This window comes from Sinocyclocheilus grahami, unplaced genomic scaffold, assembly GCF_001515645.1.
Source record: "Sinocyclocheilus grahami isolate Dianchi unplaced genomic scaffold, SAMN03320097.WGS_v1.1 scaffold48.1, whole genome shotgun sequence".
Lineage (NCBI taxonomy): Eukaryota > Metazoa > Chordata > Actinopteri > Cypriniformes > Cyprinidae > Sinocyclocheilus > Sinocyclocheilus grahami.
In genome coordinates this window covers 2336886-2350718 of record NW_015505227.1, presented here as the reverse complement: position 1 = coordinate 2350718, position 13833 = coordinate 2336886, and the positions used below count along the sequence as shown (strand labels likewise).

Genomic DNA, 13833 nt, shown 5'->3' with positions numbered 1-13833 from the left:
CTGCACCTAAACCGTTCAGCCGCGAGTATTATAATACCACAATGACGTGCAACTATAAATGATGTCCGTTTCATGTTTTAAGGCAGTTTACATGCGTTTAGGTTTCAATAAAGCAGCAGTCAAAGCTATTGGTGACCTTCACTCTCCAGCCTGTCCGCGCGAGCAGTTTGCGGGCAAATTCAACACCTCAAGCTTGGGACTCAAAAGTAATCTCAGGAAAGATTATTAACGTCCTTTTCGTACTTGATGTATTTTGAAACGAGTAGCAGGCTTTCAGGCTGTTCAAACGGTTATTCATACAGTGACCTGAAATGAGAGGTAAAAATAGACAACCTAGGTAACTATGAATAGCCTATATGTAATATTAATAGCCTATATTGTAATTAAGAACTTGCATGAGAGGTAAAATATTGAGTAATCTGTATATTGAGTAAAGAATTTATGGCTGGATTTAGTTGCTGCTGGTGTCACAATGTGAACCATTTAACAAGCTCAATCTAATAACCTCAGATTAGATGGTTTAAACTGTCCCTCCAATCTGTACATTTTATTGTGGGGGCAAAAACTCAAAGCATCCAACACATGACCTCCACGATGCCATGTTTGACCACTGACCTAGAGCAGTCTTGCATCCTTTGGTTGGAGGTTAACTTAACCAAACAGATCTAAACGGATGTTCTGTGTGCAGATAAGGGGTCTTTTGGTTTGGGTGCTGGTGAAATGATGGAACACTTATCTCATTTGCTGTCTCTGAATGGTTTGGTCTTAAATTGGAAGTCTCTTCAGTTGCTAAGTGAGTTGTAACTTTAAGTCTTGATGGCACAGACCTCTCCTGTTTTTGTCGCTTTCCTATCACTGTGTGTATAGACTATAATTTAAGGACACGTGATTTAACGTGTAGGACATTAGTGCTTATCTTTCACCTGTCTAACATCTTTGTTTTCCACAGGCTTCAAGCATGTACGCGTGTGCCAAGTTTGTCACCTCACCTGCTGTGGTATGTATTCAAGCCCAAATACACTCCAGTCACACTCCATTGACTTGTCTCAGCAAATGACCTTAAAGGATTGGTTCACTTCCAGAATAAAAATGTCCTGATAATTTACTCGCCTCCATGTCATCCAAGATGTGCATGTCTGTCTTTCTTCAGTCGCAAAGAAATTAAGGTTTTTGAGAAGCGTTCCAAGACTGTTCTCCATATAATGGACTTCAATTGGACCTAAGGGGTTGAAGGTAAACTTGTGGTTTCAGTGTAGCTTCAGAGGGCTCTACACGATCCCAGCCGAAGGAATAGGGGTCTCATCTAGCAAAACGATCAGTCATTTTCTAAAAAAAAATTTTTTAAAGCAAATACCGTTTAACTACAAATGCATTAGTTCTGCGATGCACGTCCTTCACGCATTACGTAATCACGTGCGGTTAGCTCTTCGTCTGTGTATGCCGGTTCAAAAAGTTCGGGTAGGGAGAAAAACGCTATCTCATTTTCTCCAACTTCAAAATCGTCCGACAACGTTGTAAAGGACATTTGACTTTCTTTGCAAGTTCGCTTTGTAAACACTGGGTTGGTACTTCCGCCTAATGACTGATTGTTTCGCTATGCAAGACCCTTATTCATCAGCTGGGATTGTATAGAGCCCTTTGAAACTGCACTGAAACTGCAATTTGGACCTTCAGCCCGTTGGCCACCATTGAAATCCATTATATGGAGAAAAATCCTGGAACGTTTCTCAAAAACCTTAATTTCTTTTTTAACTGAAGAAAGAAAGACATGAACATTTTGGATGACATGAGGGTGAGTAAATTATCAAGAAGTTTTTATTCTGGAAATGAGCTAATCCTTTAATGACATTATTTTTAGAGGCTTGTTGTATGAGTGTTTTGAGTAACTTCTATGGAAGGAATTGTCTACATATTAATTCTAACCACATTTATAATCATGCATTTTAAGTGCTTGTATTAAATTTAAGTTTATGAATTTAGAAGGTGCTTTTATCCAAAGCGACTTGCAGTAGAGGAACATAAAGCAATTCGTTGCAGAGCAATATTCATAGTAAACGATGTTAGGTGCAAGTGCAGTGGTTTATGGTTGTTAAAGTTAATACCCACTGGATCTGGATGACATGAGGGTGAGTAAATTATCAAGAAGTTTTTATTCTGGAAATGAGCTAATCCTTTAATGACATTATTTTTAGAGGCTTGTATGAGTGTTTTGAGTAACTTCTATGGAAGGAATTGTCTACATATTAATTCTAACCACATTTATAATCATGCATTTTAAGTGCTTGTATTAAATTTAAGTTTATGAATTTAGAAGGTGCTTTTATCCAAAGCGACTTGCAGTAGAGGAACATAAAGCAATTCGTTGCAGAGCAATATTCATAGTAAACGATGTTAGGTGCAAGTGCAGTGGTTTATGGTTGTTAAAGTTAATACCCACTGGATCCTTGCACTCATAAATATTTGATTTAGATTTAGAAACCTGCTTTCTGTCAAGGTTTGTTGATAGAAAAACATATGAAAGTGAAAGTGACGTGACATGTGGCCAAGTATGGTGACCCATACTCTGAATTAGTGCTCTGCATTTATCCCATCCAAAGTGCACACACACAGCAGTGAACACACACACACACCGTGAACACACACCCGGAGCAGTGGGCAGCCATTTTTTGCTGCGGCGCCTGGGGAACAGTTGGGGGTTTTGCTCAAGGGCACCTCAGTCAAGGGCACCTCACCTCAGTCTCGTGGTATTGAAGGTGGGAGAGAGCGCTGTACATTCACTCCCCCCACCTACAATCCCTGCCGGTACGAGACTCGAACCCGCAACCTTGGGTTACGAGTCCGACTCTAACCATTAGGCCATGACTTCCCCCATGCATTTGGGGGAATGCATATCACACTGACAATCATTTAGTTCTCATTGTGGTTTTTTTTTTTTGTTTGTTTGTTTGTTTTTTTTTCCTTCATCCCTCAGGTCCGTGGAGGATCCAGGGTTTTGGCCCGGCCTGTTTCAGTGGTGTTCAGCAGACCTGAGGCAAGAACTGAACAGGTAAGATAAATAAAAAGTGCCTTCCATATGAGTTCCTCGGAGTAACTTGCAGCTTCTCTTGCACATATTTAAGTTTCTTGCCCTCCTTTTCAGGCTGCTCTGTTGCCAGTCAGTGAAGCGACCCTTCTTAATGTAACCCGGGGCTTCCAGACCAGCGCTGTATCCAGAGATATCGACACAGCGGCCAAGTTCATTGGTGCTGGCGCTGCCACGGTGGGTGTGGCAGGATCAGGAGCTGGAATCGGGACGGTGTTCGGCAGCCTCATTATTGGCTATGCCAGGTAATTAGCCTCTTAAACTTGGTTTATTTGTTGTACATGTAGCTTGTGCCCAAGTCACTTTTTCTCCATTTACAGGAATCCCTCCCTGAAACAGCAGCTCTTTTCCTACGCCATTTTGGGCTTTGCTTTGTCTGAGGCCATGGGTCTGTTCTGTCTGATGGTGGCGTTCCTCATCCTGTTCGCCATGTAATTTGGATGTCTTCTCTTCTCTCGCGGTTCGACTCTCTTGATCTGGAGATTGAAACCGTGACACGCAGCTTAGGCCGTGGCACCGCCATTCCAACAAAACTACAAGAAACTCTCCCTTTTTACGTTCCCCTGTACCGTTTTTCTCTATCTGAAAGTTTTATGCAAGAACTCACTTCTCATAAGACCATCTGAATAAATGGTTGAAATCCGTTTGCTGTTGCTTGTTGTTTTTCTGCTTTGAGGATGCAGTGGAAAGGTAGACTGGCCTGGTGTGTTTTTAAAGCTAATATTGGATTGGGGAAATATTTATCGTATAATTTTATTGAATTTAACTTGTATTCAAAACCTCTCCATGCTGTCTCCAATAGGTTGTCCAAAAGTCACTCGGGCTAAATGTCTCAAGACTCCTTGTAGTGATTTGTGTGGCATGCTAACATTTCAATATACCCAGTATAAATTTGCTCAAGTTCTTGCTAATTGGTGTTCATCTAGTATGTTCAATATTAGTTTAGTTAGTTCACCCAAAAATGAAAATTATCATTTAAATGTGTTTTTTTTGTGTGTGTGAACTATTCTTTTAATAGATCCAAATTAGTTTAAAGTATTTAGCTATGCAAAGATACGTGATAAATTGAGTAAAGATGACAACTCTGTTTTTGAAGGGGGAAAAAATGGTACTAAAAGGTTCATACAAGGTGCATTCTTTGTTCATCTTGCAGAGCAATGTCACAAAGTTTACACATTTTTCCCCTCTCGGTTTCACCAAAAAATAGCTTAAACCGGACTCCGCTGGGTTGTTGGTTTTATCTGCTTTTCAGTTTCAAGCTTCAATTATTAAAAATGTATGTAATATTTAAATTATAAGTGTGCTTATTTCAAGTAATATACATTGGTACTATGCTATAATTTGTTGTACCACTGTAAAACTCTAGTAACTATTGCCATAAGACGCTTCTCAACGCTCCAATATTTTGTGGGTTCCCAGTATTGAAGTCAAGCGCAAACTCCCTTTTTGTTAACGCTGGGAAACAAGAACGGACTTCATTAAAAATACCTGAGCCTAATGATTTCGTCGATTCGGTTACATTAACGGTTCTTGAACGTGCATCAGCGACCGCTTACCGAATACTGGCCCTTTTAAGTGAATCATAAACATGCACGTAGTCTGATTCCCTAGCAAATGACTCTTATGAATCGATTCATTTTAGTGAATCAAAAATAGAGCGCGACCAGTGTAATCCGATTCCCTAACTGATTTTAGTGGATAAAAAAACGATTCCCGGTTCTTTTTAATGAATCAAACGCTTACGAATTAATACGACTCACTGAACCTCAGGTTCAAATTAACCAAGAGTGGTTATAATATAGGACTGTTTTATATAACAAGTTGACGTGTAGTTTAAAAAAACATTATTTGGAGTTTTGTTATAACCAGAAAATGTAATATAATACTGAACGAATCGTTTGAATCGACACCCGTTTAGCCTGAATCTCCTCCAGGAGTGCGCCGCTAGATGGCACTATTTCCTTCTAAACGAGGAGGAAGTGAGGAGAAATGAAACAACATTGATAAACAGGCCAGGCCGAACCAGCAGAAACTACGTTCGCGTGCGTTTAGACTCAGTTTTCATTGACGTGAACGTTAAATGCTTCTCTAAGCTCAGCTACTTCGGATAAAACGTTAAAAATCGGCGCTGCTTTCGACGCAGGTTGTTATAGTTGAGGTCGGAACAGAGGAAAAGGGAGAATATGTAACGTTAACTTAGGAGTCATTTCTCTTTTCCTGCCCTCCTCCACTTGCCTCCCGAGCGAGGAGAAACAGTAACTGCATTTAAGACCGATTGATCTGACCGCTGTTCAGACAGTTTGCGGCTTCTTCGGTCTCAACGACGATGGCGGATAGCGCTGGGGAGGGGGCCAACGGCTCCGTGGGCACGGCGCAGGACCACGGAGCGCAGTTGTCCGCGAGTTTGGGTAATTCCGTACCGGGGCACTCATCCGCCTCGACGCCTCCGGCAGTGGCTGTGGTCGCTCCCATGATCGCGCACACCATCACCCATGCGGTTCCCGTGGTGGCCGTTCCTCCTTCCCTGCCGCCCGGTATCGGATCAGGAGTCCCGGTCGGAGCGGGCCTCCTGTCCCAAATTCACGCCACCTCCTGGGATCCCACGTTAAGCACCGACTGGGACAACGAGAAGGCGTCTCCGCAGTGTATTCTTCGGATAAAAAGGTAATGTTGGACTGTCATATAGGCCTGTGTTTGTTTTGGGAAATGTAAGACAACTTTTTAAATTTACTTCCCAGTCCAAACATATGGTGAAGGAAGTAGGCTATGAGTGTCAGAAGGCTGAATAAACATAAACATCCGATTTAATGCTCCTCCGCGTGAGCGCGATCTCGCTTCTGAATTGCGAATAGCAAAAATGCATCATAGACAAATGTTTGAAACACAGCTGGCGACTCTGGTGAGATAGATTTTGCAAGATAATGTATATATAGCAATAATAAACGTATGTGTGTTTTATGAATTTCTCCAGTACCGATAGCAGAACCGTTAACGTCAGAGCTTATCGATACTCCGGTCTTTCATAATTTAGCCCCGGGGCCGGGACCGATTAAATACCGGGTTTCGGTACCAATCCCTACTGATAGTGTTTGCATAGCTTTATTTTAATTTTAAGAACTTTGCATTTTAAAGTCAACTTCTAAATATCTGTTCAGTAGTGCCTATAAGGGATGACTGTTTAAGTTGCAGCTGCTTCTAATTAAGTGATGAAAAGCATATGTTGTACAAAATAAATATCCCCACTACTCATCTTTGCACCAGTATAACATGCAACACTGTTTTTCTACCAAATTATATGTAATAATAACCTAATTATTATATTAATATTTAACTTGCATTGGAAAAGTTTCCGTAACCTCTCACGAAATCTCGGCAAAAATCTTACGATTTATTCCAAAACATGATGCATGATGGGATACACTAAGCCTCGAATAGCGCTCCGGAGCGGTATTCAAGATAGTGTGGATTTAGTGTGCGTTAAGGGTAGGGATGCTCTGATCCGCCTTTTTCGCTTCCGATACCGATTCCGATACCTAGGGTTCAGTATTGGCCGATACCGATTCTGATCCGATACCAGTGAAGTTTTTTTCCCTCATTTAAATAAATGTAGAATTTATATATCTCTGTGTGTGGAACTGATAATCATTATTTCACAATCTACTAGATACAGACTACTTCATTATAAAGAAAAATAAAATAAACAAACATAGGCCTATGTATATTTATAATCTATGACAAAAATGTATCATAAACTAGATAGATACGATAGGACAAAACAAATACAGTGCAGCACGAACTGTTTTTATACAGTCAACCCTCAACGGTTAGTTATATATATATATATGTATGTTATGCCATTTTACAAACATATATAATGTTTGTAAAATGGTACAGCTTTTTAAATATCTGAAAGTACACTCTTAATATCAGTCAGTCAAGCATTATAATATGATAATCAAGTATTATTTAATAATAGAAGTTTAGTAATTAGAATTAAAACTTGGTAACCATGAACTTAGGACTGGTGCTGGTGCTTTTTTTGGTCATTCAGTGTTCCTGTAAAAAAAACGAACAATAATACAGATGAGATATTATTATATGAATTCTACTAATAAGAACAATATAAAAACGCACTAAGGATTAATGAGCTACTGGATTCATGAATATTAATCAGGTTGTGTGCGTTTGCTCGAACTGATTCGCTGAAATCTAAACAGGGACGATAATAGGTGAGCACCAGCCAATGAGATTGTCGTTAGCGCATTAGTTCCGCCCACTACAGGAAAACCCGGCAATTCTTAAAAGCAGAAGAATTACAAAGGAACTGTTATTTTTACAGGAAAATACAACAAAGTATATCGTTTACATGTAGCGCATCAATTCTGCATGTTATGTTAGACTCTCGCTCGGCTCTCGCTCTTTGCTCACAGTGAGAGAAAGCGACGGCGAGTCGTCCGCCTTCACACTAGAAACACTGTGCTAATCATATACTCAGCATCCAACTCACACACTGGCGATTAAAATACGAGAATTGATTAGCCATTGGCTAATATTAGACATAATTTAGTCGCACAGAGTGAAGATTTAGTCGCATATGCGAGTGATTTACTCTCAATGTAGAGGGTTGACAGTCTATGAGCACGAAGCGCTTACAATGTGCGGAAAAAAAAAATAAATAAATAAATCTCAGATTTAGATCAGCTCTCTCTGACCGATACCCGATCCGAGAAAAATGACACTATCGGAGCCGATACCCGATATGAATATATCCCTAGTTAAGGGCACTGCACTTTGGCATTTTGAAGACCTGGGACAGTTTTGCGCACTTACTTCCTGTCGCGCGCACACGCTCTCAAGTGGCCAAGACTGCAAGTGTGGGTATTTGGACAAGGCATCATTCCAGCTGCTCTGCTCGTGCACATCCCATCATCGGTTCTCTTTTAGCAGTTCAGTCAATGTACTGTTAGGAGTAACAGAATAACTCGGGATATTGGTTTATTTCGCGTCAGAGGGAGAGTGAGGCATGTTTATAAACCGAATAACTTAAGTAATTTGTGGATTAGTGCGTACTGGAGACACAAACCATTTCAAACGATTCAGTTCGATTTGGTGAACTGGTTCGACCGGTTCACTAAGAAGATCCAGTTAAATAGAACGATTCGTTCGCGATGCGTACATCACTAGACGAGACAAAACCAATAAAACCCATTACAAATGAGGCATTTGTTGCATCCAGTGGGGACATAATTACTGATTCTAACGATACTGTCTTTTTACGCGTTGTTGCGTATCGCGCTGCGTAAACATAAAACCATGTCTGCATTTGTGATCGGAGAAACAACAAAAAATAAGCGCTACTCTACACTGCTCAAAACTCGCGTTTCGATCATCAGTGGCAAATTCTTTCAATATAAAAAACGTACTTACAGGCTGTGAGTCAGAACAGCCAGACTGTCCTTGCAAAGTTGGAACAGCCTTTGTGCCACAGACGCAGGCTACTGGTTCAGGAAACAGTCCTCATCCAACCTCCATAAAATGCACAGCTCACATCTGAATATTTGGGTTGAACTGTTCTGGAACAGTGTTGTAAATACAACTTAACCACTGATTTCTAGTTGTGTTCTCTTTTGGAAGGCCAAACAAAGTAGTTTCGCTTTCACAACGACTCCACAACATGGCAGCAGCGGCAACAGCAAGAAGCAGGGAAGTCGTGGCCTAATGTTTAGAGAGTCGAACTCATAACCCAAAAGGTTACGGGTTCGAGTCTCGTACCGGCAGGGATTGTAGGTGGGGGGAGTGAATGTACAGCGCTCTCTCCCACCTTCAATACCACGACTGAGGTGCCCTTGAGCAAGGCACCGAACCCCCAACTGCTCCCCGGGCGCCGCAGCAAAAATGGCTGCCCACTGCTCCGGGTGTGTGTTCACGGTGTATGTGTGTTCACTGCTGTGTGTGTGCACTTTGGATGGGTTAAATGCAGAGCACTAATTCCAAGTATGGGTCACCATACCCCTTGATACCATACTGCCTAAACTTTAAAGTTACCCCTTCTTTCTTTGCGTGAACATTTGGGCGGCGTTATGCAAATCTTCCCACATCGTGACGTAGACATGTGGGGGCTGTTAGAACGAGCCGTTTTAGGAAGGTGTGGTTGACTCTGAACTTTTATGAAGAATATCTCTTTGGATTTTAGACTTTAGTCTTTGCAACTTTACAGATCTTCTTTATGCACCAAGAACTTGTAACACTCCAAAGAGAAAGGACTAATTTAAATCGCATCATATGACCCCTTTATCTATTATTACATTCATACTAAGTTTTCATTCTGATTTATTTTATTTTAGGTATGCATTTCTTTCTTGAGAACTGATGCCTGGTGCATAAAAATGTTAAATCAAATTTATATGAATATTTATACATATTATTTTCTCTTGAAGGCACTATGTAATTTTGTAGTTTAGTTGGTACCTTTCTTTAGAAACCCAACAAATTATGGCATTTATCAGTAGAACAGAGAACCTTTTAAAGTCGAAAAGTTTATTGAATATCAGTAAAATATTGCTCAAACCAATAACTAGTCAGTCTCTACCATGGCATGCTGAAACACTTTCCAGCCAAATGTTGCAAGCAGATTAATCTGTCATAGGCGACTGTATTTATAAGACCCTACGTTGCCACTCTCGGGAATTGTCACTTGGCAGTGACTTTGGCCTGGGCAGGAAGTGATAAACGTCCCTGGAGGGCTAATAATGGAGATGTGGACACGAAACAAAAGCACTCGGTTACAATGAGTCAGTTATGTGTAGCGTCTGGACCAATCAGACACACCATTTTTCATTTGATTTAACAAATCAATTATTCATTAAATTAACAAACGTTCACAGACCCCTCACCCAATAAACATACTGGGTGCCAAGTTGTCTGTGAACAAGGCTCAGGACCCTGACACCAGATACATTTACGACCTAATGGCATGTTGAGAATTACCCCTCTCACTACACTTTCCATAGAAGAGACACAGTGCTCAGTAAAAATGGACTCTTCTCTAATTAATTCATAGGAAAACCTTTCTTTGAATGAACACGCATATCCTTCTGGTCATTATGTGTGTGTATATGTTAAACCAGTTTAAGTGTTTATGTAGTATGTTAGACTAGTTTAAGTGTTTATGTAGTTAATAAAGTCTTACTTGTATCACACTTGACGTTGTTCATTGTTTGCTCATAACTGGAGTCACTTAATCATGCAGATTTATGCTACAAGCTCGGTGTAGAATTGTACAGTAAGAAAGTTATTTCCCTTAACCAGCAAATTAACGTTCATAGAATTGACATACAGTTGACCCTGAGAGGTCAAGTAAATATCTACAGCGGATCTAAATATTTATAATTAATTATAACTAGTTATGATTAATTATTCATATTTCCCCATGAGCTGATTCGCTACATATTTTTGCGTGTAGTTTGTCTCTTTAATCCAGGCATTCAGTGATCTGATGATTTTCTTGGCAGAGTGTGCATATGACACTTGTTTCCTCCTTGTGTTTTGACAAAAATGGTGCATAATCCGACTGATGTTTCTTCATATTAGTGAAGTCTCTGTGTTTTTATGATTCTTTGCTCACACCCCTTTCTTCTTTCCTCCATTTAGAGACATTATGTCCATTTATAAAGAACCTCCTCCAGGTATGTTTGTGGTTCCCGACCCTCATGACATGACCAAGGTAAGCATCAGCACACTTCTCCCTTACAATTATGCTGATTATTTCAAAACCCCTCGTTCTGTTCTCTGCTCCCTCGATCCTTGCTTCTATTGTTATATTCTTACTAAACAGTGAAGGCATTAATTGCATGTGCACAGTTACAGTATTAGGTTTCATGAACTAACAATGAACAGTAGGCTACTTTTACAGCATTTATCATTCTAGATTAATGTTAATTTCAACATACACACTACCAAAGTTCGGGGTCAGTACGATTTTTTTATTTATTGTTTTGAAAGAAATTCATACTTTTATTCACCAATGATGCGTTAAATTGATCAAAAGTGACAGTGAAGATTTTTACATTGTTACAAAAAATTTATATTTCAAATAAATGCAGTTCTCTTGAACTTTCAATTCATCGAAGGATTCTGAAAAAGGTTATATTTCTTAAGCACCAAATCAGGATATTAGAATGTTTTCTGAAGGATCATGTGACACTGAAAACTGGAGTAATGGTGCTGAAAATTCAGTTTTGCCATCACAGGGATAATTTCACAGTATATGAAACTAGAAAAGTTATTTTTAAACTGTAATAATATTTTACAATATTACTGTTTTTACTGTATGTTTGATCAAATAAATGCAGCCTTGGTGAGCATAAGAGGCTTCTTTTAAAAACATAAAAATATTGAACTGAACCCAAAACATATAAACGGTAGTGTAATAATTTGTTTGCATTTTGTATTGATGTATTTTTAACATTCTATGTACAAGCGTGAATTAAGCATGAGCAGTGGCATAGTGGAACAGGCATATAATGGTATAAAAATTAGCATTAACGTAAATTAAAAATCTGTAAAAGTAATGGAAAAAGTTGTGGAAATTGCTGTAGTGAAAGAATGTCTCTGGTTATTCTCTCTATAGTGGCTTCAAATAAACCCATTTTCTTCTCGGGTCTCCACAGATTCACGCCCTCATCACCGGTCCCTTCGACACACCATATGAGGGAGGCTTCTTCCTCTTCCTGTTCCGCTGTCCTCCTGACTATCCCATCCACCCTCCACGTGTCAAACTTATCACTACCGGGCACAACACTGTTCGTTTCAACCCGAACTTCTACCGCAACGGCAAAGTTTGCCTCAGCATCCTCGGGTAAGGATGATTTCTTTTTGTGATTGGATTCCCACATATATTTACTTGGCCACTTTTAGTTTCAAAATGAAGGCCTGTTTACACCAAGGACAATAACTTTAAAGTTTTAACATTCATTCTAATTCTAGTCCACACCACATCTATAACAACACATGATCAATATCATTGAAATCACTTTCAGAGTATTTTTTTTTTTTGCAAATGAACAATAATAATATAGTAATCGTTACAGTTAGCATTATCATCCTTGTTCTGAACAGGCCTTTATTCAGATCTTGATTTTGATGGCTGTTTCTTTCCACAGCACTTGGACTGGCCCAGCATGGAGTCCTGCCCAGAGCATCTCCTCCGTTCTCATATCCATACAGTCCCTAATGACAGAGAACCCTTACCATAATGAGCCAGGCTTTGAGCAGGTACTACAGCTCCCACAATGCATTCTTAGTATAGAAGGCCTTTATGAGGTCCTCCTGTAATCTGTTTTTTATTTTGTTTGCAGTAAATGCTATAGTTTATTCTGCACTGTCATCTGTTTGATAGGAAAGGCATCCAGGTGACAGCAAAAACTATAATGAGTGTATCCGCCACGAGACCATGCGAGTTGCAGTGTGCGATATGCTAGAGGGCAGAGTGTCGTGTCCCGAGGCCTTGCGGTGAGTGATTATCCCTCATTTTGCATAATCATGGTTATTTTTAAAGGGCGCACTAAACCTTTAAAAGTATTATTATAAGTGATGCACCGAAATTTTGGCAACCAATCATTTTCGGCCGAAACTGCCCTTTTCAGTTTCTGTGTTTTGACTGTGTCAGTGTCTATTTTGTGCTCACGACATGGATAAACTATCAACAGGTGTGGACGCTAGTGCTGGATTAACAAATTCTGTTAATTTTATCATGAAATACAAAAAATATATACTGATTTGTCACTCTTTAATGTAGAGTGAGAGATCTCAGTTTAAGCGGCATATGAATCATCTCTTTGCTTTTACTAGCACAAAATAAACATTAATGAACGTCAGATGGTACGTTGAAGGAAACAGTAATTTACTGAAATGTATTTTGTCGCATGTAATTACTCAATGAGTGTTTTGACAGCAAAAATATATCAGTAAAAAAATGGCTTACAACGTTACATTTACCTCAGGAAAGACATTTCAACGTCCATAAACTGGTTAGTTGGCTAGAAAAAAAAACTCTAGAGGAGCATTTTAATAAATAAATGCACTGTATTAGGCAAGGCAAGTTTATATATATAGCACATTTCATACACAATGGTAATTCAAAGTACTTCACATAAAAGAAATGAAAAAATAATCACAATAAAACAAGGAATTTAAAACTTTGAACATTATTTAAAAATTGATTTAAAATGAATTTAAAACGGTTAAGAATAGAAAATGATTATACATAAAATATAGTGCAATCAGTTCAGACATTGCACAGTGCTCATTCAGTAAATTCACAGCTAAACAGATGATTTTTGAGTCTGCATTTAAATGTGACCTAATGTTTTAGCACATCTGATCTCTTCTGGAAGCTGATTCCAACTGTGGGCGGCATAATAACTAAAAGCGGACTCCCCTTGTTTTGTGTGAACCCTTGGTATTTCTAACTGACTCGATCCTAATGATCTGAGTGGTCTGTTAGGTTTATAATCAGTGAACATATCTGCTATGTATTTAGATCCTAGGCCATTGAGTGATTTATAAACGAGTAAAAGTACTTTAAAATCAATCCTAAATATAACTGAAAGCCAATGTAAGGTCCTGAGGACTGGTGTGATATGCTCAGATTTTCTGGTTCTAGTCAGAATCCTGGCAGCAGCGTTCTGGATGAGCTGCAGCCGTCTAATTGTCTTCTTGGGAAGGCCGGTGAGAAGACCATTACAATAGTC

At 39.4% G+C, this 13833-nt stretch overlaps 2 protein-coding genes across 2 annotated transcripts; both read left to right on the top strand.

Moving 5' to 3' along the window:
- The first annotated feature begins 949 nt into the window (after positions 1-949).
- Positions 950-3725, top strand: LOC107582887 (ATP synthase F(0) complex subunit C2, mitochondrial-like). The gene is made up of 4 exons (XM_016268910.1): positions 950-997; positions 2972-3046; positions 3140-3327; positions 3403-3725. The coding sequence occupies exons 1-4, from the start codon at positions 959-961 to the stop codon at positions 3515-3517; spliced, it is 417 nt and encodes a 138-aa protein (XP_016124396.1). The 5' UTR covers positions 950-958; the 3' UTR covers positions 3518-3725.
- Positions 3726-5056: 1331 nt separating this feature from the next.
- LOC107582885 (ubiquitin-conjugating enzyme E2 Z-like) lies at positions 5057-12618 on the top strand. Its single transcript, XM_016268909.1, has 5 exons — positions 5057-5746; positions 10733-10805; positions 11752-11939; positions 12244-12355; positions 12480-12618. Exons 1-5 carry the CDS (start codon positions 5409-5411, stop codon positions 12594-12596), a joined length of 828 nt encoding a protein of 275 aa, XP_016124395.1. The 5' UTR covers positions 5057-5408; the 3' UTR covers positions 12597-12618.
- Positions 12619-13833: the final 1215 nt, after the last annotated feature.

Bases quoted from the DNA above. Each gene is read 5' to 3' on its own strand.
- LOC107582885 (XM_016268909.1), top strand. From the start codon at position 5,409: ATGGCGGATAGCGCTGGGGAGGGGGCCAACGGCTCCGTGGGCACGGCG. The intron at 10,806-11,751 runs GTAAGCATCAGC...GGGTCTCCACAG, and splicing joins ACCCTCATGACATGACCAAG to ATTCACGCCCTCATCACCGG. The intron at 12,356-12,479 runs GTACTACAGCTC...TCTGTTTGATAG, and splicing joins ATGAGCCAGGCTTTGAGCAG to GAAAGGCATCCAGGTGACAG.
- LOC107582887 (XM_016268910.1), top strand. From the start codon at position 959: ATGTACGCGTGTGCCAAGTTTGTCACCTCACCTGCTGTG. The intron at 998-2,971 runs GTATGTATTCAA...TTCATCCCTCAG, and splicing joins TTGTCACCTCACCTGCTGTG to GTCCGTGGAGGATCCAGGGT. The intron at 3,328-3,402 runs GTAATTAGCCTC...CTCCATTTACAG, and splicing joins CTCATTATTGGCTATGCCAG to GAATCCCTCCCTGAAACAGC.